Genomic DNA, 19,815 nt, shown 5'->3' on the forward strand with positions numbered 1-19,815 from the left:
TTAAACTTTACCAGGTAGCCATTGCTATGCATCAGGCGCTCTGTCCGTATTTATACGGGTACCCTTCCTTTTTCACGTGCTTCGTCTGGTTTGAATTGATTGCTTATTTTTCTTTGATCTGATAAGTGCCATTCTCTTTGTTATAGGTGTTTACGTCACTCTAAGCTGAAAATGCATTATTGTACTGTGTCGTGCATTGTTTGTCGCATTGTGATAATGAGTGTTTACGACCTGTCGTCGCTCGCGGCATGTCTTGCTTTTGTGCGCTCTACCGCCACTTTTAATAAAAAAAGACACGAATTGTCTCATTAGTGAAACAATGGCATTTGTTGTTACTTACACTGCTGATTTCTTTGATCATGATCAACAAGAACCAAATAATAGACTGTGTGTGATATAAGATGTTCTGAACGAGAGTTTAGCGAAAATTTTTCTCCGTTTGAAAATCTTTGCAGACGCCTCTTTGGTACATTACATTCTGCACAGAAATTAGAGTCATCTTAGATTTAAAAATCTAGTCAGTTGTCACACTTCATTTCTGACTGTATCACTATTCGGCATAAGAATAATATGAATATAAACATGACATGATATGTATTTCTTCCGCTCTTGCTGTTGTCTCACTCTAGTTTCGTAGTTTATTAGGCAGACAGGATTTAAATGAGATAGCAGCAAACATGAAAGAATACATGGCAAAATGTTTATATTCGTATTATTCTTATGGTGAAGAGAATACTACATGTGATTCACAATTCATAAAAGTTCCTATTAGCAAACATCTCTTGTCACAGGTAGGAAAAAATTCAGAACGTAGAATTGGCCATATTGACAAACATCCCTAACAGTTTTGCCAGTCGGATTTTCATAGTACATTGACAGGCTGCTACATTCGAAGATGAAAATTTGTATTTACTTCGTTGGATAATGTATGAAAATGCAGTGGTCGAAACTCGGGGCGGAGAAAAAAGCTTGTCTTCCACTATTTTTAAAAAATTTATTTACTGACACAGAGGTTTTGGTGCCAGTATTTATCTTTGTGCCTACAAAGCATGCCTGTGTAGCGCTACATATATTCAAAGGCAGAAGTAAGTTGTGGCAGCACCTACCAACATTTTACAAAACTTCCGCTTACTTTGCACTCGATTCTAAGCCGCATGCGGTTTTCTGGATTACAAAAACCGGAAAAAAAGTGCAGCTTAGATTCGAGTAAATATGGTACCTAAGCCATCTGGATCCTTCCCTCCAACACCAGCTTTTCCGAAGTGCACAGAGGGGAGTTATCCTTACAACTCTTTCTTCACTCCCATAATTATTCTGGCCTCAACCTACAGTAACATACTGTCCCCATACCCTCCACCCAACAGTTTCCACCCCCTCTGTTGTATAATCTCCTACCCATTCACCATTATTTGCAGCCCTCTGCCAATGCATCTGGCTGTCTTTCCCCATTCCTCCCCTTTTTTGGTTCCTTCCCCCCCACCCCCCCACCCCCACCTCCCTGCCCCATAGCCTCCTGATGCTGTGACAGTTGGCAGTCTAGTCCCTGCACACTTCACCAGACAGCGTTCATCTCTCACCCCGCCTGTACACTACTACCCCTTCCTCTTCCCCATCCCATCCAAACTGCTGCTTTCATCCCACGTGATGTTGCATTCTGGCCCAAGATGCTGGAGTTCATAGTTGTGTGCATGTGTGAGGGGTGCTTGCTTTTCTGTGTGTGTGTGGGGGGGGGGGGGAGGGGGGGGTTGGTTGGTCTCTCTCTCTCTCTCTCTCTAACACACAAATACTGTGTTACATGCGAGTCTCTTTTAACCATGCCTGTCTGCAACTTGACATATCTTATTTATGGTAAGTAGCATTCTATCCTTTCTTACATTGCTGATCAACCTACATAAATTCATACAAAATTTAGTAAATAATTTTAAGAAGTAATTATATGTTAAATTATGATTTCATAATTCCAAATTATTAAAAATATTGTTACTGCACTTTCGAAATTAAAATGTTATGCTTTTTAGTCTCCTGAGTAGCCAATGTGCTTTTCTTATGTATTGTGTACACCATGGCATGACATTTGATCTATAATTAATTTCAGTAATTATAACTTTCCTAAAATTGTAATATCAAAAACATGTACTGGCTTTGATTGTTAAAAATGTAGTTATAGATTGGCATCTCTTAATCCAGAGCCAACAGGCAACTCATTTGACATAGCGCAATGTGGTTTTAGTTCAGATTATTTGGAAAAGCTCATAGTTTTTATTTTAAATTTCTATCAAAATTAAAAGACATGTGTCCATGAATTTATATAGAATGACACCATTATGACCAACATATTTAATAACCAGGTAAATAGAGACTGCTGCTTAGAGATCATAGGCCCCATTGTGAATTTTTACTGTGGTGCTGTTTATTGAAAATGTAATAACGGATGTTTATCAACAAACAGGACTATGAGTATAATATTGAATTAACGAATGCTAGTTTTCTGACCATATGGCATGAAGAATGGTAATAAAGATTGACAACAATTAGAAATGTGCAATCATTGAAAAATATGTACAGATAAGATTTGTTAATGACAACAACATAAGGATTTTTAATAATATACTAGAATGGATGCATTGGCACAGAGACCAAAATGATGATGTAGAATGTGACATTCCCATTAAAAATAATTAAAGTCACTGAAAAATCAAACACATGGTATAAAATATCAGCAGTTATCCTTAAAAACCATAGCAGATAAGTCAAAATTAATACTATAAAAACACATCTTAGAAAATACTGAGGTGTCTGTAGAAAAGCTTTGCTGGCAGCATGAAGTCTGAGATATGATTCATACAATGGCAGAGGAAGCAACAAAGCAGAATCAATGTGGAAGGTTATAGGTAATAATATGGAAAATTGTAAAACTAAGACCCATTATCTCACAATTAAAAGTAAAGGAAAGAAATAGATGATACTCAACAGATTGCCAATATATTAAATGAGTATTACACAAACATAGCACAAACCCAATTAAAAATGTGTACAATTCAAATAATAAAAGGTAGAAGTAGCACTCAGTGAAAAGACAATGTTTCTGTGCCCAGTAAAAGAGTGTGGGGTAAGAAATGCTATCCTGACATCACTAATAAAAATTTCAGTATAGTGGTGTTTCTGTCACAGCTTAAACTATCTGTAATAAATCCATCCATAAAAAGAATAGTTCATCAGACATAAATAATCATAAACCACTGGCACTATTGACATGTTTTTTTGAGGCAATCATAACAATAATGTATGAAAGGCTAGCTGATTTACTGAATAAAAATAAAATACTGACTAATGTTCAGGGTGGATTACAAAAAATGATCAACAGCAAAATTCATGAGAGTGGTCCTTCGATAGGAATCAATTAAGCTGTGGGATATTCTTAGATTTATCCAAGGTATTTGATGTTATCAGCAATGCTTACTGATTATGAAACTAGGTTTTTATGAGGTCTGGGGACTGGCCTAGAATTGATTCAAGTCCTATCTCTCTGACTGACTTCAGAGAGTACAAATGTGTCATAAGGCAAGGAACAGCTTTCAGGTTACACACAAAAAAGAAAAAAAGTTATGGAGTGCCTTAGCATTTCATGTTAGAATATCTTTTATTCCAGGTATAAATGAATGATTTGCCAAACCATTTGATGACAGCAGATGCAGTTATGTTTGCTGACAATATGAGCATTTCAATAAAAGGATGCACTGAGGATGATTTACAGCAGAAAGTATTTTGAGACAGTAAATGAGGCAATAATACTTTGATCACAGATAAGGAAAAATGATATGACAACAATATGGAAAGTACAGATTGCTAAGCACAATATAGAGGAGGAACTGAGGCACAATAAAAAATACTACAACAATATTAAAGCTTTCTGATGGACTCCTTATTCTACAGAAGAAAACAAACATGCATGTGGCCACCGTCTCAGCGCACTAGACTGTTACAGTTGTGTTTTCTACTGCAAAAGGACTTTATCCAAAAGTTTTAATATGTAGCAGTCTTTGTGTGTGTGTGTGTGTGTGTGTGTGTGTGTGTGTGTGCGTGTGTGTGTGTGTGTGTGTGTGTCTCAACATCTCCGCTATAAGGTAAATAGCAATATATCCTTTCCATATTGCAGTTATTTCATCCTGGACAAGTCTATATACACTTTGCTTTACTTCCTTTTGTCTCTCTTCTTTCCTTTGTTTTATTGTTGCCTTCACTGCACATGTTCCGATTTCTGGGCCAATCAGTACTCAATCAGTATTCAACACTGATCTCACCTGCTGTCCCCTCTCTTCTGAACAGAAAACTAAGTAAATGTTATGTGCTAAGAATGATGCAGCAGTGAATCACTGTTATGCAACTGCTACACATATATTAACAGCTTTCTCAGATATGGTGTAACCTTCTGAGGAAACAAGTATGGCAAAACATACTTAAACAATAGAGCTATTAGAATTATGAGAGTCCCCCTCATAGAATGCCATGCAGGAAAATCTTTAAAGAATTTGAAATAATGACACTTTTCACTTATAAATTTGTGAATGTGTGTGCTTTCTGAAGTCCCACCAAGAATTTTCCACATTGAGCAATCAGGTTTGTAGTTATGAAAGGAGGAGTGGAGACTACTTTCACAGAGACACGATATGTTTTATTTACTTTAACTCAATTAAAAAACTGGCACAATCATGTAAATCATCAGTACATTGGCATATTTTTCAATTAGAAAGTGTAATGTAAGTGTAACAATGACTCTGATATCATAGCAAAAGATTGCAATTTTGATCCATGGAATATAAAAATAACTAAACTAAATTATATCAAACCAAATTTCAATAGGAAAATACGGAGTGAAAGTATGCAAAATAGGATCTTTGTGCCTTGGATTACTGATGCACTACAGAAGCTTGAGGTGATTTTTATCAAGGCAGCCCATATTTCATTTACTAAATACTCTACCATGGCTAAAATAATTATAAATGTTCAGTTGTTTAATAATTTTGTGGCCTGTGCATGCATTGTATGTTTCAAACTAGTGTCTAATAGAGTGAATAGAATGTGGAATATTGTTAATAAATAGTTGCTGTCTTTTCTCCCACTGTTAAGAAAATCACTTGCATTGACAACCAACAATTTCAACATCAGGAACTTCATAGTGTTTAAAAAGTCCTAATTGGCTGTGTAGTAAGATTTATTTGAAATTAATTATGATGAACTATTATCATGCTTCATGTCGAAAACATGTATGAATCCAAATAACAGTCTGGCATTATTAATTTTTAAATAAATTGCTAATATGTAACCAGTGTCAACATTTTAGTCATCATAAACTTCCTAAAATTCACGGGAGCCGTGGAGCACTATTTGTACAAAACATTTATACCAATTTCAGTGAGTTATCATTTCTGCTAAAGTTACTCTTTGGAACCTAAACATTATTCATGTTTCTGTTTTTATTTGTTTATTGTTTACTAATTATCCTATTTTATCAGTAAAATACATGCATTTTAATTTTTGTTGCAGTAGATTGGACAGTATTTAAAAAAGTAGACACACACACACACACACACACACACACACACACACACACACACACACACACACACACACACAGAACCACTGTCTGACCACCAAGGGCAGACTGTGAGCAAATGTTCATGATGGGAGAAGCAACCTGTGTGGTAGTGGTGCTGGTGGTGGGGGAGAGGAGGGGGCTACTAAGCAGACCAGGGTGGGGAGGAAGAAGGTTAGCGCAGTAGGTGTGGGGGACAGAAGACTGCTGCTTGCAGAAGCTTACAGGAACCACACAGGCACATGGTGGGGAAGGGGTAGGATAGCTCCGTGCATTCAGGAGGGGGAAAGATGGGGAGGAAAGGAGCAGAAAAGAAGAGAAGTAAAATGTCTGTGGGAGTGTTGGTGGAATAGAAGGCTGTGTAATGGTGGAGTGGGAGCAGATAAGGAGGTGGCGAGTGAAGGACAGTGACTAATGAAGGTTGTGGCCAGGGGGTTACGAGAATGTAGGATATATTGTAGGGTGAGTTTCTTCCTACACAGTTCAAAAAAGGTGGTCTTGGAAGGAAGCATCCAGATGGCATAGGCTGTGAAGTAGTCATTGAAGTTAAGAATAATGTGTGGGGCAGTGAACTCAGCAACTGGATGATCCAGCTGTCTGTTGGCCATAGCTTTTCAGTGGCCATTCATGTGGACAGACAGCATGTTGTTTGTAATACCCAAATAGTACTCATCACTGTGGCTGCAGCTTATTTCTAGATCACATAACAACTGTTACATGTAATTCTACCTTTGATAGGTAGGTGATGCTTGTGACTGGACTGGAGTACATAGTGGAGGGAGGATGTGTAGGACAAGTCTTGCATCTGGATCTATTACGTGGATGAGAACCATGAGGCAAGGGGTTGGGAGCAGGGTTGGAGTAAGAATGGACAAGGATATTGTGTAAGTTCAGTGGGGGAATGGAATACCACTGTTGGATAGGAGGGAAGTATAACAGGTTGAATAGTCCTCATTTTGGGGCACAACAAGATGTAGTAAAAATGCTGGTGAAAAATATGATTCACCTGCTCCAGTCCTGGGTGATACTGCATCATGACAGAAATGCTCCTTTCTGGCCAGAAAGTGGACTTATGGGAGGTGGTGGTTCACTGGAGAGATAAGGCACGGAAGCTCTCTTTCTGTACAAAGTTGGGAGGGTAATTTCATTCTGTGGAGGCCCCAGTGAGACCCTTGTTATATTTGGAGAGGGACTGCTCATCATTACGGATGCAGTAGCCACAGCTGGCTAGGCTGTATGGAAGGGTCTTAGTATGGACTGAGTGGTGGATTTCAAAGTGGAGGTATTACTGGTGGTGGTGGTGTTCATAATGTGGTTAACTACATTATATCCTGACCTCTGTATCAGGTAAATCTCTCCTTTCTTGGCACAAGATACTTGAATCTAGGACCTATTCATCTGTTCTCCATATTTGTATTTCATTTAGCTCTAATCTGTTTATAAGGGCAAAACAATTAAAATGGTGTTTGTACTATCTATTATTATACACATCAACTTAGCAGATGGGAGTTTTACCAATGTTCTTCCATACCATGAAGTAGTAAATATTGATATAAAATTGTGCATATCCAGCCAGGATCGAGTAACAACAGAATAATGAAAACATTAGTTGCTACTCACCATACAGCAGCGATGCTGAGTTGCAGATAGACACAACAAAAAGACTGCCAAACAAGCTTTCAGTCAGACAGGCCTTCATCAGAATTAGAAACACGCGTACACCCTACCACAGTCTCTGGCAGCCAGGGACTATTGCCATGTGTGTGTGAGTTCCGTTTGCCTGATGGTGTTTGTGTATGTTGTCTAATTCTGATGAAGACCCATCAGGCTGAAAGCTTGGTTTGGCAGTCTTTTTATTGTGCCTATCTGTGACTAAGCATCTCCACTATCCTTTTCATAATATTTTCAAATATTCAAACTAACAAAGACTGGAATACAAAGACCATTTTGACAGCTATAGCAAAGACTTCATAGCTGAGCACAGTTATAAAATAATGGGCTCCAGTGTATGATATAACACATTCAGTTCAGAGTCTAATTCGTCCCCCCTTACTCCACTTCTTGTCCCTCCCTCCCCCCCTCCCCCCCCCCCCCTATTCCACTATTTATGTTTTCCTGCTATTTACAGTTGGATACCAATGGATATAGTAGTGAAATGACAGTTTATAATGAATGCCATTTGTTATAGCCTCACACCTTTTTTATGAATGGCAAGGTTCATACCACATTCCTGAAGTTTTTCCTTGTTGAGACCTATAGAACAGACTTGGTGATTGGATAAATCAATGAAGGAGAACTGCTTGTGCCTGCCAATCATAGATTCGGTTATCATTTATATGAAGATTCATGTACAAATAATTACAGGCATCATTCCTCTTTCTTGTCTATTTGACTTTTCTTTGACAGCAATATAAAACTGAGGATTCAAAATCAAATCACACCTCAGATTTTTTTTTCTTTTTTATTTTTACAATAAGATGTATGTCAATCATGTTTTATTCACTATCAGCAGCTCTTGACACTTACACACATGTACATTATTAGCTTCATGCAAGCTGAAATTGTTGCTTGGTATTAAAAATGAGACCATTCTTTTGTTTTTGTCTCTTAAAAAAGAAAAGAAGTCTTACAGAAATACACAGCTTACTCCTTAATTCACTGCAGGGATCTCTTCTAGAGACAATGAATAGGAAGCTTAATAGTGTGTAATAGATCTGTTTCAAATTGCAAGGCAAAACGGTTTACATTTGTATTTGATGTTAAAATAAATTCTAGCTGATATTGAAAATCACATGTAAGATGAAAAATTTCTTACAGCATTCAATTCTTTTCTTCGGCCAAATTTCCAAATTTGGACAACAGTGTCAGCACTAAGTTTAACTCCATTGTCGAAGACCTCCTGCCACACTATGGACTTGGCATTGAGATCTGATGCGATGCCAAGAATCCTTTGTATATAATAACTTTCAAGATATTTGCTTTCTGTAATATTATGCTCATCCATAAAGTCTAAAACGTCTTGGTTGCTTTCCCTGAAACATTTTATAGAAATGATGAATTTTGATGAGCATTGTTGTACAAAATGTCAATGGAACATATTGAAAATATTAATAACAGACAATAATAATCTTGTACATTCTCCAATATTTATACAAGTAAAGTGTAAATATTGATGACTATGAGTTTTCATCACCACATAGATCTAGTATATTTGATTCATATTTCAATTCATATTTAAATATACTAATACTAAAGTTTAAAGAAAACACATTAAATGAAAATTGCAAACTATGAGAAATGTTGTATCTGTCAACAACAACATTCAAATAAATTCTTAGACTACAAGGTTTATCAGATCATGCCACCAAAATGCCCTGCTACTGCATTGGCTTACACCAAGAATGGCACTCCAGTCAGTGACACACTCCTGGTTCTTTTTCAAAGTACTTTCATAAGCTTTGTTGCTTGGAATTATATAATTACGGCTGTAAACTTCAGAATACAGGCATTCCTGAATGCAGGGCAACCAGTATTTAGCCAAAAATGCCCTTTTGAACTATTTGATAGTATGACATCTGTCTATCATGTTGTTGGGCCACATTACGGCATCTCCTTGGGCATGAGAAACAATAACTTGCACTTCTTGCTTTTGTGTCCAGGTACTGGGTGGTGTATTGTGAAAGCTTTTAATAAAAATGACCAGGAGAACAGATCATTTTTAAGTGCTAAATGCCTGAAACTGTTTATGTTTAATAAAACTTTCTCCTACTATAACACCCTACATAGATAGAGCTGCACCCATAACATTAGTTGGTGTGGGTAGTTCTCCTTGTGGGCTGTAGTTACCAGTACAGTTATCATACAGGTGTCCATAAGTACCCAAAATGCTTGGTGCATTACTATGTGTTCATTCAATGTACTGTGTTGCCTCCCACCTTCTTATTACTCAACATTTCTTGTTCCTAATCAGAAATGCATATTGCTAGAGCATGTTGTCAGTGTGATAGCACAACTTTTAGTTTCTCGTCTATCTGGTGTAGTTTGGTTTTAATCACTTCAGCATCCTTATTATTACTCAAATCTGTGCTGTTGCTGACTTGCTGGATTGCATCTTTTACCTTTGTATTAATGTGTTCCTGTCACATTGTCCTTCACCTCTAGCCAGTCACTGAACTCTTTCTTGACTTTCTTAGCCTGGTCAGCTAATTGTTGATCAATGTTTTCGTTATACACTATTGCAAGGTTCTCTAATCACCTATTCAGTTTTTGCACATCATCTTTCAACACTGTATATGAAGACTGTAAAGTTTTTATTTGAATAGCAGGATTGCTAACTCAATGTGGAAGGTTCTGGTAAGTCTTTTTTATTTTGGATATTTCGAACTGTACCTTTTTGAGCTGATTGTATATTTGTGACATTAGTTCCTTGTTTTACTTGGCTAGCTTCTATTCAGATAGTCTATTGCATTTCTTATCACATTTGGAATTTCTGCTCTAGTTGTCTGTCCCTTTCTCTGTTGTGTTTGGCTGATTTCTGTTCTAATTGCCTGTCCCTTTCTTTACCATGTTTGGCTAATTTCTGGTTTAATTGCCTGCTTCTTTCTTTATCTCATTCTTCAAGTTTTTATAATTGTTCAGCAAAAGGATGAGGCAGCAGTGAACATATCATTGCCATTACTGTCCTGTCAGCTTGCAGCCTACTATCCACTGTAGCATGTGCTGTCTGAACTACTACTTCTATACTCTTACTAGCAGTAGGTGAAATGGGTTCTGTTTGCCTATTGTGACCTGCCCTCAGCCTAGTACATGCTGTAGCAGTGACTACACTATCACTTTAGGCATTACTTTGACTCAGGTATATTTTCATGTGACACTAAATCTGAAATAAGTCCTGAATATATTCTACATCCAAATTTTATGATATCTGATCACAGTATATATCTTCACTTTAAATAGAATAGCACAAAGTGACATACACAGTTAATAGTTTAAAATATGTCACAGTATCTGAACTTGAATGGTTTACAAAGCTAAAATATTCCTTTCTTTCACTTAATGGTTCTCTGTTTCATTAATAACAGGCACAGGATGACACGAAAACAAGTAAAGATCATGGAAACAACCAAACATCTCTGGATAAGCATGAAAGAAAAAAAAACTTTAATCCTAACCATAACAATGGCAATGGAAAAAGGTTTGAGCATCAGCAAGGTAATGGGAGGCCACTGAATGGAAATGTCACCCATGATTTAACTGTAAATGATGATATTATGATAGATTAATGCCACGAATAACAACAGCCCACTATGGTGCAGTAGTCGAAACCAATGGCACAATAACTATGCACCACAGTAGGACACAAACGTAGAGTCACCAAGTGACAATAACAATGCATAGCAAAATGATGAAAGGAATTCAGGGCAGAATGTGAATAAAAATCAACCACAATTGCCTGAATCAAACCAGAATGTGCAAATAGTGGAAGTGATGGATAAAAACCATCTGGACCCCTCACGGCTAACAAACTAAATTCAACCGCAATATCCTAACCACTGTTGGTCGATGGATGGAGAGGGGCACAACTCCTTGCAGGCATGAAAACATAGACATGCTGTTCTACAACAATGGCATTGCTATGCAGAAACAACTGCTAACAGAACAACGCAAGTACAAAAGCACTGAAGCTGAGATGTTACAAACAATTATAAAAGTAAAAATAGGTAGCATTCCTGTGGATGAGTACACAGATACAGGAGAGACAGCCAGTGTCCTACGTTATAACGTATTCAAAGCAATAAGTTGGGCACAGAAACTGCTACATATTCAGTACAAAACTGTAAGGTGCCTGGAGCCACTGGCTCACAGTCTCAAATTATTAAGCAGCTGGTGCAGGTGGAGATGAGAATGAGGGAAGAAGCCACAAAATGCTCTTTTCTCATGATAAAAGAATTGTTAATGTCCTGCATTCTGGCATGTGATTCCCTTCATGAGAAAAAGCCTTGATTTGATCTTCTGAATGAGGAACTTGGTATAGAATACAGAGGGAGGAGAATTGCACTGGATATGGTATGAAATGGAGCGATATGTGGCAAATAATGTGAGAGTATCCAGATAAAGTGCAAGGGGCTGCAAACACTACAGATCAGTACCAACTTATCAGACAAAGATTATTATTATTCAGAAACTGAATACAAGGATAAGCTTGGTAGGCTGAAATTAATTAGCTCCAAGTTGAAGGAATTCGATTACTCAAATAGCACACAAGCAGTATTATCTAACTCAGCTATTAATGGAATACCTTGAAGTCTTTTCTGAAAGGCCAGATAAAATTAAAGTATGTACCTTGAGGTTGTGCTCCATGAAACATTTTCTCACACCACATACTCCATCCCGAGGACTAAGAAAGAAGTTGTAAGTAAGGAAATGTGGAAAATGGTATAATGGGGAATCAAAGAGAAACGTGTGCAAAAGACTGTAAATTGCCAATTACAGACCCAGTGTTGCTAAAAAGCATCCTAAGTCATCATTGTTAAATAAAAGGAACAAGAAGTGGCAAATGATGTATTCAGATCCTTATAAGATAGTTGACATACCACACAATTGTAGCTATTTTTTGGCAGATTTGGAAGCTAATAAGATAAAGAGACTGTACCATTACAAAGATTTTAAGATGTGTATTCAGTAATACATACAGGTCATCATCATCATCAGCATCAGTGTTCTGCCAAAAGGCAGGTTTTCACATGGTAGTTCTCCAGGCTGTCCAGTCTTCTGCCATCCTCTTCAGGTCTGCTTAATTTCCTCTTCCCTTTATGTTGTCTATCATCTTTTATCTCCTTATTCCTCTCAGTCTTCTCCCACAAACCAATGCTTCCAAAGCATCTGCTAGCAAGCACTCCCTTCTCAATGAATGTCCCAACCAGTTTTTCCCCTTTCTCTAACAACCTTCAGCAGACATCTTCTCTCACCAACCCTTTCTAATACTCTTCCATTACTCACTCTTTCCATCCAGCTTATTCTCTGCATTCTCCTCCACATCCACATCTCAATTGCTTCTAACCTTTTTTCATCCTCTCATCTCAGCGTCCATGTTCCTGACCCATATAGTGCCACACTCCAGACAAAACATTTACCAAGCCTTTTCCTTAGACCTTCATCTAATTTGCCATATAAGTCTCCTCTTTCTGTGGAATTCCCCCTTTGCTATGGCAATTTGAGTTTTCACCTCCTGATGACATCTCAAATTTTCAATTATTTTGCTTCCAAGATATTTAAATGCACTTCCTTGGCTAATGGTAGATTGTCCTATTTTAATACTGGACTGTGTGTCTTGTACTGATGACCATACTCTTTGCTTTTGCAGTGTTTATTTGCATCCCATATTCCACGTCCACTCACTTTCTGCCAGTAATACCATGTCATCAGCAAATCTTATACATTCTATTCTCTTTCCACCAATACACATTCCTCTTTTCCCATCTAAGCCTTTCGCAATAATCTCTTCAAGGTATGCGTTAAACAACAGTGGGGAAAGGCAACAACCTTGCCCAACACCTCGTCCAATGCTGCTTCCTTCAGATATTTCATTTACAATACTTATCCTTACTTTCTGGTGTAAATATAGATTCTGTACCAGTTGTCTCTCTTTCCAATATACTCCTTTCCTCTTCAAAATATCCATCAGCTTGTTCCACTGAACTCTGTCAAAAGCCTTTTCTAAATCTATAAAAACAGCAAAGATTTCTCTACCTTTTTCCATATATCTTTCCCATATAGTTCTTAACAGGCTAATAGCATCTCTTGTTCCTTTTACTCTTCTAAATCTGAATTGCCCCTCTGCAATCCCTCTATCCAGCTTGCCATACAGCCTTCTATTCAACATGCCCAGCAAGACTTTAGCTGAATGAGAAATTAGACTGATGGTCCGAAGCTCTTCACAGATACAGTAGACACAGAATTTTCCTTGCTTTTTTATGTCATGTTTGTCTTTAGTATGTAAGTGTTTGAAGAATTTTCATTTTTATAGTAGTTGTAAGTGACTAGTAGTAACTTCATTGCTTATGAATTATCTAGCAAGAATGCAAAATGCATCTGTGCAAATAAGTTTGTACTTGACAGAGGATTAAATGCTTTAGGGACATCAACAGAAAGTAACTTCATATTTCTGTTGTGAGATAATGGACTGAAGTAAAAGGAAAGAAGCTAAACAATGAAGGAGGCCATAAATAGAATTTTTCATTTATCTTTCATTTTTGGTTTAGCAGTCATCACTTAAAAGAATAGGTGTACAAGCATTTTAGAACATTTTATATATTATGTGTTAGCGTGCTATCCAGTTATGCTAACTGTACAAGAATAAAGGCTCAGACAGGCTTATGGAGAAGGACGATCATGTGTGTGGCATATTAGGACCTTAAAAGCATCATGAGTCATCTCTGATGATATTGGGATTTCTAGTGTAAAAGAGATATCAGATTTAGATGAAGTCATGCCATTTGAGTGCATGCTTTTGCATAATTGTGGAACTATTTAAATTTAACTTTGTAGTAGGAACTGTGCCTCACTTTTTTATTTTTTATTTTTTATAAATGAAGAACATGTGCAGTGGTGCTATAGGTTAATGGCAGCAGTAAATGAGAGCATGATATTTTAATTAACAAATATAAAAGAGAATTATTGTAAAGTTAGGTCAGAGTCTGGATACCAGTCCTGTGGGTCAATTGATCAGAAAAACTTGACATGTGGTGCTAAGAAGTCAAAGGAAATATAAATAAATACATACTCTAAAAACAAAGATGATGTGACTTACCAAACAAAAGTGCTGGCAGGTTGATAGAAACACAAACAAACACAAACATACACACAAAATTCAAGCTTTCGCAACCAACGGTTGCTTCATCAGGAAAGAAGCCTCTTTCCTGATGAAGCAACCGTTGATAGAAACACAAACAAACACAAACATACACACAAAATTCAAGCTTTCGCAACCAACGGTTACTTCATCAGGAAAGAAGCCTCTTTTCATCAGGAAAGAAGCCTCTTTCCTGATGAAGCAACCGTTGGTTGCGAAAGCTTGAATTTTGTGTGTATGTTTGTGTTTCTATCAACCTGCCAGCGCTTTCGTTTGGTAAGTCACATCATCTTTGTTTTTAGATATATTTTTCCCACGTGGAATGTTTCCCTCTATTATATAAATACATACACTGATATTCACACTGTATCAAAATATGGACTATTTCGTGTGAATGAAACTGACATTGAAAAAAATGGTGAAAATGATTAATTTGTGTGAACATGGATTTTACTTGCAAAATGTGTTAGTGACAGCAATAAGAATGAATGGTTTTGAGCTAACTGTAACTGTAAATTAACAGTAGTTAGTGGTAGAACAAAGTGTAGTTTTGGACATTAGCCAGTAAAATGTACAAACTGTGGTGAGATGTCAGTATACAAGCAGAAAGTGTTCAGGAAAAGACAATGGAGATTGGAAATAATGTGTCCATTGATGCTTCAATCTATCCTGATAATGCGAAGTGTAATTGTGTGAACTGTAGTGAAAGTGCTACACAAAAACAGTGTTACTTAACTACAGTCAAAATATAAGAGCATATGTGTTTGGAATGGATGGAACTTATTCAGCAACAACAATGTGCAGTCCTGCCTTGCACTGGATGCTGAATGAATGAATGATGCACATTTGCAGCATAAATGTTTCTGAGACAGTGTTAATGCTCATACAGTCACTGTAGCCGGATGCTTATGTAGTGTCTACTCTGTGACAAATGCTGTGTTTTACAAAGGCTAATGAGGGCATCAATCCTTAACAAACTATTTGTGGATGTGTTAGTGAATGAAACAAGCAAGCAAAGTAACCATGTTACAGACTGTAAGATGAAGTGTGGTGCTGAACACCGGATTGGAGGACAGTGCCTACATGACCTGGCTGACAGAGCTCCACCCTTGCAGCTGTGAGACTGTGTGTCCGGGTTTCGAGAGATCTGATAGTGTGTTCATGCTGGGCATTACATCAACATACAGCAACAGGTTCAAGCCGCCACACCTCCACTCTACAGTAACTTCCAACAGTGTTTGATGAAATCTTATGACACTTCGAGATGACAGTAGTTGGCTAAAATTAATAATTTGAACACGACTTTATAACTATATGAGAAAATTTTTTGAAACCTAAATGATCAAAAGACTGAAATATAAAGCCTTTAAATTGACAAAATTCTGTTGTTTTCAAAGTTGTTCACTGTAAGGAATGTTTGTACTGATATTAATTGTAAAAGCTTCATTTTTTTCTGAACCTTATTCAAATTTTGTTCTGTAATAACTAAAATGGGTGGAGAATGAGAACCATATGGGATAGTCCGTCTGCTCTGCTGGGTTTCCTTGTCCAAAGGGAGGAGCATAAAACTCAAATAGTTCCCAGAATACCATAATATGCAGACTGCCCCAGCACTGTAAGGAATTGTACAGAACCTGTGAACAACTGTAAAATTTTGTACTGATACAGTGTTAATGAACTGTATTATAAAACTGGAGATGACGAAAGTGTTATGAAAAGGTGGTCAAGCATATCTATGTATAAACACTGCAATAAGTGCAAAAACGTAACCTTATAACTACGATAGAGAAAATTTTTATGCTTTAAGTGAAAGAGACACTTAGGTGAAATGCTAGGCAGACATTTGACTAGTATACTGCATTTGAGCAGTCATTATAGCATCCCCAAATGAAAGGAAAGGATATGTGAATATGAATCCCAGTGGGATAATTTATTCACAGTTTTTTTTTTTTTTTTTTTTTTTTTTTTTTTTTTTCTTGTAGGAAACGTTTCATGGCAAAGTGAAATCTGAATACAAAATTGAATAACAGTCAAATGCAGGCAAAAGATATGTGCACTGAACATTATAACTATGAAGCATTATACCTGGGAAGGGTATTATGTAACATTATCTTTTTTCTTTTTGCTATAAAGAAGTGAGATCAGTAGCCACCATCTGTCTCTTGTGTTTTGTTTCATGCGCAATGCAATCACTGTATCTGATGAAGTGAGCCTGAAGTGTAAATTTGTATACTTAAGGGTTAATATATATCTAAAAACAAAGATGATGTGACTTACCAAATGAAAGCGCTGGCAGGTTGACAGACACACAAACAAACACAAACGTACACACAAAATTCAAGTTTTCGCAAGCAACGGTTGCTTCATCAGGAAAGAGGGAAGGAGAGGGAAAGACGAAAGGATGTGGGTTTTAAGGGAAAGGGTAAGGAGTCATTCCAATCCCGGGAGCAGAAAGACTTACCCATGATTTTAACTATTACAACATTTCTAGCATTCTCTAACTGCAGCACCACCAGTTAACAGAGTGGTGGTGACAGTACTCTGTCAGTACTCCGACAGTACTCTGTCGTTACGCAACAAGTTCAAGTTTATTGAAATCTTATTTTTTGCCTTTTTTGATAACAGCAAAAAACTACCTAAAATTTATTCACTTAAGTGTGTCTATCAGAGCTTCAAGATATTTTTCAGGTTTTCCGAGGCCTTCTAGTTTTTCATATCCAAGTTACAAACAGCACCTTTGGCCTATGCTGCTGATAGTGATTTAAATACCTGTAATATAAATTATGTTCAGCCATTAATGGTGGGAATGATTTTAACTAATGTTTGAAAATAATATTCAGAATAATATTCACTTTTATTCACTTATAAAATTCTTATTACGCTCTTGCGTAACGGAAGCCAGACCACAGTAGAAAGTTATTTTTCTCAAACATTAGGCAGGCTTGTAGTCAGATTAATATTAAACAAACCCATTTGATGAAAGAGGAAATAGAGGACAGGTTGTGTGCTGTACCCAGAGAGCCCAGTGGGTACAGGCAATATTTTCAGATTCAAGTCTTGTTGTGTCATACAATTTTGATCTGCCAGGAAGTTTCAAATCAGCAAACACTCTGCTGAAGAGTGAAAAACCATTATAGGTACATGAAGTTTATTTTTAGAATTTACAGTTTGTTTGTATTGGGTCACTCAAAATCTTCAGATATGTCTTAGCTGGGCTGTTCCATACTATCTCATAAGAGAACAAGAAATGAAATAATACATAATATCCAAACATTGTCTTTGCAATAAAAAAGAATTCCAAAAAACCATTTAATAATTCTCCAAGAAAGATTGTTTATGATAACCTTTCTCTGCAGACTATAAATGTATAGTTTTACTTGTTGAATATTACATAGAACATCTGCATTTATGAATTCTGCACTACACAACATTTTCCCTATTTACAGCAAGTGCAGCTACTGTTGACAGCACACTGCTCATAACTCTAATCCAATAGTCCATGCGAGTTAGCAACTGTTGATATAGTGATCTCTATATAAAATATTTGTCATAGAATGCAGCAATCACGTCACTATCAACTCTGATTCTCAATTAGCAAGAAAATCCATATAGCATGCATGGATATTTTGTTTTAAGTAGTTGATGAATTATGCAAAAAAATTCTCAGATCCTTCATTTTCTGTGTTAGGTTGTGCAAAAAACATATGGGCCAGATTCACATTAAGCTGAATGCTGTTCCCAGCTTTGCCCAATCTCGACCCATTCTCCATAACAGAGTCAAGATGGAATCTGACTGCTTACAGGAATGAAACATCATTATGTAAATCTCACCCAGCTCCTGCATGGAGGACTTCAGGGCAGTAAACTCTTTAAGCTGTTGAGGAAGCATTCCTGATTCCCAACCTGATTTCTGTTCCAAATATAATGAGTTGAATGCTACACCAAGATCAATCCATTTGACACATAGTTACAACCCCCATTCCATCCTGAGTCTCAGCAGGTTTTAAACACAACATTATGTTTATATCAATTACAAAGGTTCCCATTTGGGATTTACAGGACACCTACTATCTTTCAGCACTATGTAGAACATCTTATCAACAGTATTCCTGTATGTTTCAATTATCCCGACTAAATAATTGTCATCTACATCTACATCTACATCTACATCCATACTCCGCAAGCCACCTGACGGTGTGTGGCAGAGGGTGGTCATGTGTGCTAACACATGCACACATCTGCAGAATGCATGCATGCTGTTCACTACATTGCAAAATGTAGGTCTGAAACGCAATGTAAATAAAATTCACTTTTTATAACACTCTGTGGGATATCTAAGTTGCATAATTGGCAACAAGATTATTCTTGCTAACTGATAACATATACAAGCCAATGAAAGCATACCTTCACCTTGTAATCTGAAGGAACTACAATCATCCATTGGATAAGTAAACTATTCCAGTACATTAATTGCCAATGTAGCACAGATCTCACACCCAACCAATGTATTTTGGAAGAAAGTTGCAATGTTTGTGTGGTCACTGGAATTTGACAAAACATTTCAGTCCAGCAAACAAGCATGACAACCTGCAGATTGTCAAGTCCCATACTCTGCAGGCTCTGGGCAGTTTTGTCACACAGTGAACAAGACAGTTATGAGCACACCAATGTGTACGCATCCAAGATTTTGAACTCAGCTTGGCAGAATTATGAACAAATAGGAAAAAAAGGGCCTGGTGATTATTTACTTACCTCTGTGGTATCAAGTTTCACCTAGAGGTAGACCAGAAGGCTCTGTTGGCACTGTTTGGTCCTAGATCTTCATTTTCAGATAATACAGCTCAGCACTTACATTGATGGGCTCTGATCTTATGAATCTGTGGCTCTTACTTTGAGTACAAGCTTACCAGCCATAATGCCAATCCGCAAGAAGATCCTTGTTCACTATTGTGTTTATTGTACAGACTGTGTGACCCATAGTAAGCTATTCCCCCAGATGTTTTACCTCCATGGCCCCGAACATCCCACACTTGGAAACTGGTTCACATTGACTTCAAAGACCCCATTTTTAACACACTATGGCTTTCAGTCATGGACTAATTTTCAAAATTCCCACATATTCTACAACAACAGAGACCACACTTAAGCACTGACTTAAGTCATAACCTTTGAGGGTCTAGGTCAGTAGTAATGGATAGTGCTTCCCACTTCATGCCTGCCTCCTTCAAAATGTTTTGTGAACAACATATCATCCAATACATCTTTGCAGTCACTTCCCATCCACAACCCATGGGAATACAGAGTGGCTGGTGGCATTTTTAAGGACAGAATGAAGACAACAATCCAGTTGATATCCACTGAGGGTATCCTA

At 37.2% G+C, this 19,815-nt stretch overlaps 1 protein-coding gene across 1 annotated transcript in view; it reads right to left on the reverse strand.

Annotated features, from left to right (window-relative positions):
- The window catches only part of LOC126088235 (beta-hexosaminidase subunit beta-like), a 161,810-nt gene that overhangs the window by 12,620 nt on the left and 129,375 nt on the right, over nt 1-19,815 (reverse strand). Inside the window, exon 7 of the mRNA XM_049906364.1 lies at nt 8,409-8,625. Coding sequence (XP_049762321.1) covers nt 8,409-8,625 — 217 coding nt within the window. The remainder of the gene's footprint in view (nt 1-8,408; nt 8,626-19,815) is intronic.

The sequence above is a fragment of the Schistocerca cancellata genome, chromosome 6 (assembly GCF_023864275.1).
Source record: "Schistocerca cancellata isolate TAMUIC-IGC-003103 chromosome 6, iqSchCanc2.1, whole genome shotgun sequence".
Lineage (NCBI taxonomy): Eukaryota > Metazoa > Arthropoda > Insecta > Orthoptera > Acrididae > Schistocerca > Schistocerca cancellata.